Raw genomic sequence first — 12,682 nt, 5'->3', positions numbered from 1 at the left:
TTACAGCTCAACAAAATTAAATTAAATATCATGGTTATAAAGAAAAAATTAATGCATATTTGAAATATTCCACAGTTTTTTATTTGGTTGTAAAAACTTCGTAAAAAAAAGTCGACCTCTCCGGGGCTTGCCTGATCCCCTTTTCTGGAGGGTAGTTCATTGGAGGGTTGTTTTGGAGGTTAGTTCATTCAGCTTTATACAAATTACAAAAAATCATGTATCAAATTAAAAAAAAGTTCAACTAAAAGTTCTAGCTGATTTAATTGTGCATATTTTTCGACTTTCTAGCTTCAAAATTGACCTAGATATGCCAATTTTAAGATTGGCATATCTTGGTTATTGGTCTTTCAATCAAATGAAATGTGTCCATCTTGTAAACCGTTTGAGATAGAACAAAAGTTTAAATGTAAAAGTTATTCCTTATAAAAATTTAACAACTTTTATTTGAATCATTCTTTCGTAAACATCACTGTTTACCCGTGAGGGTGCAATATAGGAAAAAATTTTTGGTATCCATTTTCACCAAAACTATAAAAAAAATTATGTTGGAAATTTTCAGGTTAACTTCAGGTAGTTTTGTGAACATTAAACCAAAAAAAAAATTACAGAGATGCACTCCCGCGGGTAAACAGTAATGTTTACGAAAGAGTGGTTCAAATAAAAGCTGTTAGTTATTTTATAAGGAATAACTTTTACATTTAAACTTTTTTCTATCACTAACGGTTTACAAGATGGATACTTTTTCATTTGATTGAATAAGCAAAACAATTCCATTCTAAAGCGAGAAGCCAATTTTGAAGCTAGAAAGTCAAAGAGAAAAAAACAAAAATGTGCACAATCAAATCAGCTAGAAATATTTGTTGAACCATTTTTTATTTGATACATAGTTTTTTTGTAATTTGCAAAAACTGACTAATTCCACTTAATTACCTACCAAACAAGAGGGTTGGGCGCGCCCCTGAGGAAAATTTGAAAGATGCATGATATTTTGCCTTTGAGATATTTAGTTTCATTGTGCTATTATTAGAATAATAAACAAAATTGTTATTAATCAATGGTAAGAGTGGCCCTTGTGAAAGAAAACGAATCATTTTCGAATAGCCTGAAAGTATGGTAGGCAATATAAACAATCACTTATACGTTCTGTGACCTTGAACGTATAATAGGAGAAAAAATACTAGAACGTGCGTTAAGATTAATGTCATGTACGAATGAAACAGCTCTTTTTAACAAAATTAACCGTTAGTTAAGAAAGTCTAAGATTTACGACCAAAAGATTTACTCTCGAACAAAGAGTTTCTACGAATCAGTGGTTTACAGACTTCCGATATGTTAAAAAACCCAATATTTTCGTCATTTACTCACTGTGAACGTCGATTGATCTAATCGGTGTGACACAGCACTTTCTATAGAATAATCCGAGTTAGATTGGTAGAGGGCTTTGGTCGAGTTCAACATTGTAGTAAGCGTGCAAAAAGTCACCATAAAATGCGGAATTTTATCTATTTATTAACGATTTTCCGAGCAACAGATAATAATTAACAATGAAAAGCAGGTATTTTCTTCATAAGAATGACCAAGCCAAGTTTTAAGCGTGATTTAGTTTTTTTTGCCCCTTTGTCGATTATGAAAATTTTTTTGGATCATGCCAGTCAAAATAACTAAACAGGTTTTCTTTTTTTTACAATAAAAAATTCTTTAATATTTTTCTTGCTAAAAAAATTTCAGAAAACAAAACAAAAAAAAAAAAACTCCATAATATCCTTGTAAATAAAATTTAACAAAAATGTAATTAAAAAAATTATAAATAATTTAGATAAATAAGTTTTAAATTAAATTGTTGAAAAAAAAAATTATATATTTATTAGGATAAATTAAACAGAAAAAATTTTTAAAAAAACTTCAGTAAAATATTTTTTAAGTTTTCAAATTTTATTACAAAAAAAATGTATACGTATTTGAAGAAAAAAAAAAATTATTTTCAAAAGAAATTGTCCTATAATTTTTTATATAATATTTCGACCACTAAGAATTTATCTTCAGTCATCATTTGAAATACGTCTATTTAATTTCGTGTAGAATTGTTCTGGTCCGAATTACATTAAAAAATAATTTTATCAAATAAAACATTTGTATAAAGAAATAATTAATTTATATTAAATACTGCCTCAATAACTTTTTAAAAAAAATGATTGTTTTTAATATAAATAATTTAAAAAATAAAAAAAAATCTTAGGTAGGTATAAAAACTAATGTTAAATATAAACAAAAATAGATTTTAATGAAAACTATAAATAAAATAATATACATATAATAATTATAAAGCCTACTTCACACTAATTTTAGTTTTATTGTCTTCAAAAATTCAGGTGGATTTATTATTTATATACAAAGCATAAATTTTGTCTTAAAAATAAAATCAATTTCACGGTCTGCAAGGCATCTTTCATTTCACTAAACGAAAAATTCGAGTATAAGGGATTTTTTCCAAATATTTTCGTTTGGTTTTTAAAACGTGAGTTTGACAAAATTCAATAAATTCCAATATAAATATTCTCCTACCCTTCATTAAATTTAATGTAAATATTAAAATGTAATTAAGAAAATTATTTCCTTCACATAATTACAATTTTCTTTCATGGTAGCAATAAATCCACCTTAATTAAAGGAAAATACTTATTTAAGAAGTTAATTTTCTATATAATTAAAATTATCATGTAATAATTATATAATTAATCTACTTCAATTGTGTGAGTGTATTCCCATAAAGCTAACACAACATAGATATGAAACACGACAAAATCCAATTTTATAATAATCCTTTTTACCGCGATTTTCCTTTCAAAATAGTAGACATTATAATAAACTAGAATAAATTGTATCATAAATTATCATAAATAGTTAGTATAATTTATTCAAGGGAAATTTATTTACTGAAAATTTTGTTTATATTATCACCTACGAAAGAAAGTAATCTATTTCATAACATAAATTAAACGTCTTTTTTCAAGTCGAATGTAGAATGTACAATCGATAATACTCGTAAACAAGCTTCAATCGTTCAGTGTATTTTTTCCGAACGAATAATGATACCATCTAAAACCTATTGAATTTTTGTTGCTGTAATTAACCGACTCTTTATTAAAGATAATGCACCTTTGTCCTGATGTCGATTTTAATGTATCTTTCGTTAACATTTGAAAATGTGTTAGAATAGATTATAAGAACTGGTTTGGCTGAAAAATTAAAATAGATTGATAAACAAGAAATATCTAAACAATTAAATGATTTTTAATTGCAAACAACTTTTGATTTGTTGTTTCTATGGCAGTAGCAAGGCATGACGTCACCAGGTGCTTTTTCCTCTTTTTCTGTTCGTACATTTTAATCCTTCATATTTTCGTAATTTTCAATGTTATCCAAAAATTGATTTCGCAAGATATTTTGACTCGACAACGAACATCGATTAAGCCAATAAAAAAATTTAATGGCAAAGGCCTTTTACATTGAAACATAGTATTATTGCGGTATTTGTGACGCACAATAATTGATGACCGTTTTATCAAACTTAAAACAGTGTCTCGACTTCAGAAAGTCAAAATAAGATAATGTATGGGCTAAAAAGTAGAAGCATTATTATGAAAATTTTTATGTGCGCCATTTGACTCAACTGTTGAGAAAACTCAGATATGATACATATTTTCATGAAATGATTAGACTATTTTTCATTGAAATAAATAAAGCTACTATTTGAAAGGTATTTTTTAATATTCCATCCACATCTTTCTAAGAGGTACAAAAGATGGACCCGGTTCATATGTTTTGTGATTACTTTAGAGAATTAAATCATTATTTTGCACTATTTCCCAGGTACGCGGTTTATACCAATATTTATTTTGGAAACTCTTTTATCGCTTTTACAATTGTAGTAAATCAAATATAGAGATTAATTTTTTACCCAGACTCAATGTCGAAGCCGAGTCAAAAGGATCTGCCTCTCGTGGAGTTAAAGTTTAGTTTGACTTCTTGGAAAGAGCTTGATTAGTTTCGACAGAAAGATAGGAAAAACAAACTATAGAAGTAGATGAAAGAGCTTCAGAGTAGGGGTTAGTTAGGATTTAGTAGAAAAAGGTCTAGACATAGCCACAACTACTAACACTTCTACTTCTCACACTCTCTTGTTTTTATTCCCGTCTGTGTGTATCTACTACATGATAAAAGTCATGCGCCATATTTAAGAGTACGAGTTAATTAGGATCCAGTAGAAAGAGTCATAAAAAAGGTCGCCACTTTTAACACTTCTACTGCTCACACTCTCGTATTTTTATTCCCATCTGTGTGTGTACCTACTAAATGATTAAAGTCATGCGCCATATCTATTTGAACCCATTTTATTACTTGAGTTGATAATGAGTATGCAAAGAATTTTAACTACTTGATCATCATCATAATATATTATGCTTTTGTTCAATTCCTCAAATTAGGTATAGATGACATACATACATAATACAAAACTGATGTATGTCATTCTATAGACAAATTAGTTAACTTAACTCTCTGCGGTGTGTTATGTTAAGTGGGTACAATACATACGCATACCTTAAATAACCTTTTTCATTAAAATTAACGATAGAAATATATATTAGTTAGTGAGAGGAGTACATGTTTCTTTTGAATAAATAGCACCCATCAGAGAGAAAAAACGATGGAAGTATGAGATTACCTACACATCATAATTTATCATAAATATATGTAATTATTACATGAAAATTCCTTTTCAACACTCTTGTAAAAAATAAAATTGAAAAAAGGAATTATTAGTAAATTTAATATAATGGTTATTGTAACAGTGTTTATTCTTTGAATGTTGATCCTTAGAAGCTTAAAAAATTTGAAAAACAATATGTCGTTTTTGTTATCTACCTACCTATGCAGCGTATTACTCCCAAATAAATCTCTTAGCTTAGATTCGAGCCAAAGTTGTTCATACCTCCATAAACAAACCGTTTTAAGAGTATCGTAAAATTGATTCAAACATATTAAGGTTTTGGACTTTAACCCAAACTTTTAAGGTCGTTTGAAGGAGTGAAATTTATCATTGATACGAAAAATTTTTTAAAGTGTAAAGTCACTGCTTAAATACAAAAAAAAAAAAAAAAACAAAAAAAAAAACAAAAAAAAAAAACTTTTCTTGGAAACTGTAATCTCTCAAAGAATTTCGCTGTTATAATTTTTATAAGGTCAAACGTTTTATTTGAAAACTCTTTCTTCGTCCCTTAGTATTCAGAGAAAAAATTAATTTCCATATTAATACGCAAACCTGTAGGTTGCATTTCTTGAAAAAATTAACATAAACAAGCGAAAGCAAATAATTGACTAAGTTAATTGGCGAAATGCCCTGTATTGAAATTGTTGAATAAATATCAGTGCTTGTATTATTTTTTTTAATAAGAAGAATTTAAAAAACCAACCCAATTAATTTATTCGGTTTACGAAAATTTCGAAAATTTTCGGAAATATTTTCTAGAATTATTTTTGTTTTTCGAGAATGTTTCACATGGCCACTAGTTGAAACAATCTGCATATTTTCAACGCATAGGCAACATAGTTTTGTCCTAATTTGCACCCTCACGGATAAACGGTGACGTTTACGAAAAAATGTTCCACACAAAATTTGTTTATTTTCTTATTAGCACATTTTTTACATTTAAACTTTTGTTCTATCTCTAACGGTTTACAAGATGAGTCCTACGGATATAAGACCCAATTGACCTCATGTTGCTCATGTACGAACTTAGCCTTACTTTTTTTGTCCTGAGCACGCTATAAAAATTTCTGCTTGATATCTCATTTCGTGTTTCAGTTATCGTGCCCACAGACAGAAGGACAGACGGACGGACAACCGGAAAAATTTGTTCGTAGCATCAATATTTTAGGCGTTACAAACTTAGGGCTAAACGTAATATACCTTGATATATGTTTCATATATCCAGGGTATAAAATGTTTTTTTTTACTACGCTCAATATGGAATAATGAGCAATAATAATTTATTATAATAGAAACAGCTATTATAATAGAAAAAATGTCTTTCTTAGTTTTGTAAATTTTTCTAAAATTTCTTCATTCTGTTTTCTTGGATAAACATTCAAAGAATTTACTTTTATACCATGTATATATGAAATATACATAGTATTATAAGTTTAGTCCCAAGTTTGTAACGCCTAAAAATATTGATGCTACAAAAAAAAAATTGGTATAGGTGTTCATAAAATCACCTAATTAATCCATTTCCGGTTGTCCGTCCGTCCGTCCGGCCGTCCGTCCGGCCGTCCGTCCGTCCGTCTGTGGTCACGATTACTCAAAAACGAAAAGAGATATCAAGCTGAAATTTTTACAGCGTGTTTAGGACGTAAAAAGTGAGGTCAAGTTCGTAAATGAGCAACATGGGTCAATTGGGTCATGGGTCCGTAGTACCCATCTTGTAAACCGTTAGAGATAGAATAAAAGTTTAAATGTAAAAAATGTTCCTTACCAAAAAATAAACAACTTTTGTTTGAAACATTTTTTTGTTAACATCACTGTTTACCCACGAGGGCATTTATTAGGTACAAATTTTATAGTATGTATAAATATCAAAGTGAGTATCTTTTGTTATTTACGTGACGTCAAAAAAACAAACGAGTGCGCATCAACACTTGCGCATTATATGAGAATATCAGTTAAATATGTCAGATATGTATGTATGTGAAATGTGACAGAGTTATCAACACTGCCTATACATGGTATTTCAACAATTAACTCAGTCAATTGTTTGTTTTCACTTGTTTTTTATTAAAATGTATATTATATAACTTTTTTTTTCTCACTGTATAATATAAAAATATAAAAAAAATTCTATATATTAAAATAAGAAAAAAAATATAAATATATCGTAACTTTAATTTTTAATTCGAAAACTGTGATATAATATTTTTATAATAAAAATGATTTATTTCAAAAAAAAAATACACATTTTGATTTTTTATTTTCTTATATGTCCTTTAAATACTTTTTAAAAACCATTTATTTTTAAATATAGGTAAAAAATGTTAATAAAAATAATTTTTAATGGGTATTACAATTTTTTATTAATTTGTGTTAAAAATTTAAACAGAATCCAACACACAGGTAAGTGGAATATTTATTTTTTTATATTCGAAAAGCTTCCTTTATTGTGATTTGAACTGGGGAGAATTTAAATACTCATGGCTAATTTTTTTATATGTTTTCTAAACTCAACTTATTTATGTTTTGAGTTCTTAATCAATAACTTTATACTTTTCATACTGTTTTTATCTTTTAATTTATAGCGTTAACTACAGACATCGGATCTTTGAACTACTTGAAAAAAAAAAACACGACAATCTGGTAAACTTGGGATTTAATATCAAACAAGTCTCTGAGGTATGGACTGAAGAAATTGCTCCGATGTATAAACTCCCGTATAAAATTTTAAAAATTGCTCTTTAGTTTAGTAAAACTAATAGAGCAATCATTGATTTTTTTACACAATAATTGCGTTTACTACAATTCTGGTCTGGTATAGAGACAGATACTAAAGTATCTATACCCAATGCAGTATGACGCCCGTCCTGCATTGACTCGTCCGCCATAACTACTGCTAATGTTACTGTTCCCCAATACAGCACACAGTATGGCGTTCACACCAATAATGTCATAGTGATATCCACAAAAAATTCCTTACCGAGTATTTTTTGAATCAAAATTACTCTAGAAAATAATTTTTAATCCAAATCGCAGGCATTAACATATCCCAATTTTCATGAAATTTTCGTAAGGGTTGGGAGGGTAGTTTTTGAGTTGTGTACGAAAAACTTTTAATTCACAGCTGTTTTAGAGATTTCTCGAAAAATATTCATTTAATCGTCAAATGAGCTAGCGAAATGAAGGTTTTAATATTTTGTTAATTTAATAATATTTAGTTGATTTTTCGGTTGATCAAGAAGTTCTCGCAGATTTCTTAAACGGTACCGAGAATTTCTCAAAAAAATTTATCTTGGCAATGGATTGCATGTTATTTATAAACATAAAATAGAACACTGCCTTACCTATTGGCTGGGTAATATTTCCCGATTACCCCTCTTTCCGCGGTTGAATTTTTTCAGTAGCATTTCATTTAATTTATATAGATATATTAATAAAAAAATAATAATAATAATTTGACATTACCATAAATAGTCATTTAACATTACCATAAATTACAGATTACTGTAAAAATAGTCAATATAAAATATTTCACGGCCATCTTTCTGATATAGCAATGAATAATTACTATTATACATTCAAAAAAATAGAAAACCATACACATATTTTACCTGTGTAAAATAATCCTTACCATTATTTCGAGTGTTACGGAAAGGGGATATGCGAGAGCAATCTTTATCAATCATTACTTTTAAACCTAGCCAAGCGGGTGGGTGTACTCTAGCTTTTTAATAAAATTAAATATTGTCTTAATTTTATTTAGAAGACAAAAACTTATTTTTTAGTAGACATAAACTAACATACTATATTTAATCAGTCCAAGAGCTTTTATTTTCATTGCAAATTTACAGGTAAGTGGAAAATTAATTTTTAAAACAAATAACTTTCCCTTATTCCAATGCAACAAAAGAAATCAAAATTAATTGTAATATTTTTTTAATAAATGTGGTGAAAAACAATAGAAAGAAAATGGAATGAATGTGCCCTTATTAAAAAGAATGACGGGAAATAATATTTATTTTATGTATTCGAAATAAAATAAAATTTATTTTATTTATATATAGTAAAAATATATAAAAAATTATGTATAATTGATTGCTATTTAAATTACATTTCTATTGTTTTTTTATTATTTTGGTAGGAAATTGACGATAATGTGTTTTATTTTTTTTATGCCTTATATATCAAGAAAAATGTACTTTGTACATTAAGAAAATGATATTACATTTAATTTAAACTACATTGTAAATAAATACAAAAATTTATAACTACTGTTATTCTAAAGTCATAGGTGCGTAAAACGAAAAGTAAAGTGTAAAGGTGCAAAAATTTTACTCAAATAAAAAAGAACTTTTAACAAAAAGAAAATCGACTTCAAAAGAAAAACTTTTCTAAAACATAAAATTAATATGCACAAAAAAGTGAAAAAATAACGATAATATAAGTAATGTAGTTAAAATCAATGCTATTTTTGGAGTCGGTGTCAGCCAAGGAAACAACTCTGACAGAAGAGGTTGCTGCATTTGCTTGGCTAACACCGATTCCAAAAATAACAATAATTTTAACTACATTATATTATAGTTATTTTTTTACTTTTTTGTGCGTATTAATTTGTATTAGAAAAGTTTTTCTTTTTTTTTGTCGGTTTTCTTTTTGTTAAAAGTTTCTTATTTATTTTGTGATTTTTAGTGAATCTGAAGTACACTTACTAATTTTTCACTAAAAAAAGGGTAATCGAAATCGGATGGCGTGATATTGAGTTACTCGCCCTCTCGTCGTGCATATAATGCAAATTTAAGACTTTTATGGTTTTCTCATAGATGCCGTTGTCAGAGCTGGACCAAAATGAAATAGAACCACACTGGAAACACCGGCATTCAAATAGATAAAGAATCATCAAAATTGGTTCACCCAGTCAATAGTTCTGAAGTAACACACATAAAAAAAATAAAGTTGAATTGATAACCTTTTGTTTGAAGTCGGTTAAAAATACAAACCTAGTATTCATTTGACGATTAGGCAAATAGCTTCTAAGATAATGGCTGAAATCCCATGGGAAGTATCATACTAAAAGCAGAGATTTGCTATAATATCTTTAAAATTTCTCATCCAGGCGGTTAAATGATCCCGATTTTTTCTTGTTTCTCCATGAATATTATTTATCATAAGGCTGCTGTCTCCGTCCAATCTTATAAAAATGTTTTGGGCTCTACTATAAATCTGCATATATAACTATAATACACATAATTGTCAACTATTGCATTAGTTTTAACTCTAATGTAAAATTATCGTAATATCGTAATAAAGTCTCTCTTTTCTCTTCAACTATCTATACTCAAACTATAGTCGTTTCTGTTCAACAATAAAATTCATTAACTTTGAGTAATTATATCTACGTAATTAAACGATCGATAATTTTAGTTTTTTTTAAACTCAGAACAAATACATTAATGTCCAGTTAGTTTTTTGAAAAAATCTTAAATCTAGTTTATTTTCTAGAATTGAAAATCTTCTTAAAATCACAACCTCTCCTATGCTGTCCATGTTAATTATCCAAATTTTAATTAAACTTATCTCGAGTTAGAGACTGTCAATCGACTTGGTAATTGTATTTATTATAAAATCCTTAATAAGTATAAAATAATTATAATTTTCTGTCGCATCGCCCATAGGGAGACAACAGCCGTAAGTGATAAGTTTTGTCGAAAGTAGAGCACAGAGACATAGTTTTCTAAAATCGTAAATATTTTTCCGTTTCGGAAATTTAGAAAAATACGATATATAGAGTAATTTTGATCTAAAAACTAAAAAAAAATCCAAATCATTTGACAGGATGCGTGACTTCTAAGATACGAACAGATCTCGTTTTTAACAGTATACAGAAAGTTGCTTATCTAATCGTCAAACAAACCATATTTTTCTATTTTTTTTGATCACATTAGTAAGATAATATAAAAGGAAGGTGTTCCAATCCTGCAATGCATGTTGGGAAATGTGTCCAGCGGTTGAAATACTAAGTATCATCAACTAAAGTGCTTTCATGCCAACTCGCATATCTCCCATAATAATATAAAAAAATTTTATTACATGTTATAGACAACTACAGTATACTTAATACTGAGAACAAGCAAATTAAAAACAAATATCATTTAAAAAACAGGTTGTTATAATATTATTGAAAAATCTAAACAATTTATTTGAGAACATTCTTTGTAGAATTACATATATATGCACTTCGAGAACCAAAAACAACAAGATTTTGGTTCTTTGGTTGCATCGTTTTTTCGCATATTTTGTGGCATTCAAGAAAGATTAGTGAGTGTTTAACAACTTCCTGACTACCTCTTGTTAGAAGCTCTTGAACGTCTTGCAGATGCAATAACGATATTCCATAGCTAGTGAAAACTTCTCCGGCTATTTTCAGAAGTTGACAAACTGCCTCACTGGGATGTTTTAAGTGACCATGATTTATTGCATTTGTCCAGTCTGAGCTTGCATTTGATAAAGGTACTGGAGAATTAATTGCTCTTTCACATACTTCACGATCAGAGAACGAAACAAAGATAATACAATTTGTATTTTTGAATTTCTGTTCATTCACAATTTTCAGGTATTTTGATGATAGATTGTGTTTCATCAACTAAACAATGAAGCTATTTAATTTTTTGGCGCAGAAATTCGAATATATTACTATTATTATTATATAATTCGAATATTAGAATATACGTTTATCAATCTAATGAACATGAGAACATTTTTTATAATTTTTTGGAAGCTGAATTCGAAATCATATTCAGAATTTATCTAATACATAAAGTTTTTGAAATATTTTTACCTCAACAAGGGAAAAATCCGGTTTTGGGTTACATTCGACATTCCGAAACACCACTTCGTAATTCATTAATGGGGCAAAACTATTCACCGGTGAAACATTATTTCGAATTAAGTTGAAAACCAATTTTTTACCACATTAAGGGGCGAATATCTCGAAAATGCGTCGTATTGAAGCAATTTTGAGCTTAGACTCATATTCAGCACGGACAAAACCTTTCCAAAAGTAAACTCATGCTTCTTGGACAAAATTTGTGTTGATCATTGATAAAAAAATTATGTATGGGAGTTAGCATGGAAGTACTTCAGTTGACAGTTAGTTACTTGACACACTCGTGGCCGCGCAACCGCTTCAAGGGTTGGAATACCTTCTCTTTATATCATCTTACTCTTAAGTACTAAGTTATATCGAAATCGGAGATAAATTAAGTTTCGGAATTTTTTGAAATTTTCTTTTAAGAAGCGTTTTGGGAAAATCGAAAGAATTTTACATTTGAATTTAATAAAACTCTGTAGATAAAATCATTTTGATTAAAGAAATACTGGTTCTTTTCAGACCCTAGCCTTTAGTAACTTTTTTTATCGTGTAAACTTTTTAAATGAATAAAGAATTCAAAGTTTTACTTTATTTCGAAGGCAAATTACTCTCCATCATTCCATCTCATCCTATGCACTAAGGTACTACATATGTTGTAAATACACTTGTGTGTAGTTTGGTAAAAAAACCTATTCTAGTTGTGAGAGTATATTCTATGTTTACTTAAATTAGTTTCGCTTCTCAATCTGCAATTTATTAAATTTCAACATTCAATCTAAAATATTTTTAATTAAAAACATGTTACTCGCTATTGTATATCTATTCTTAAATTTTGTTGAATAAGGAGTTTTTTTTGTTCACAATCGTGTATAGCAAGTATTATTAAATGAAGAAACATATCTTTAAAATGAATAAATTACCCTGATATATAACATCACGAACTGAATAGTAAAAAATACGAGATATAGTGTTAAATTAAAATGTTGCCAAGATTGCATAAACTGCATATAAGACAAAAGAAGGTTTAAAATACATGAAAAACGAATTAT

General features: G+C 28.0%; 1 protein-coding gene across 1 annotated transcript in view; it reads left to right on the top strand.

Annotated features, from left to right (window-relative positions):
* LOC123301245 (sialoadhesin-like) overlaps window positions 1-11,716 on the top strand; it is a 333,059-nt gene extending 321,343 nt beyond the window's left edge. Inside the window, exons 10-11 of the mRNA XM_044883980.1 lie at window positions 7,155-7,168; window positions 11,563-11,716. Of these exons, the coding sequence (XP_044739915.1) occupies window positions 7,155-7,168; window positions 11,563-11,716 (168 nt within the window). The remainder of the gene's footprint in view (window positions 1-7,154; window positions 7,169-11,562) is intronic.
* Window positions 11,717-12,682: the final 966 nt, after the last annotated feature.

Source organism: Chrysoperla carnea, chromosome 5 (genome assembly GCF_905475395.1).
Source record: "Chrysoperla carnea chromosome 5, inChrCarn1.1, whole genome shotgun sequence".
Classification (NCBI taxonomy): Eukaryota; Metazoa; Arthropoda; class Insecta; order Neuroptera; family Chrysopidae; genus Chrysoperla; species Chrysoperla carnea.
Note: the sequence above shows the minus strand (reverse complement) of the source record. Positions and strands in the feature narration are given on the sequence as shown.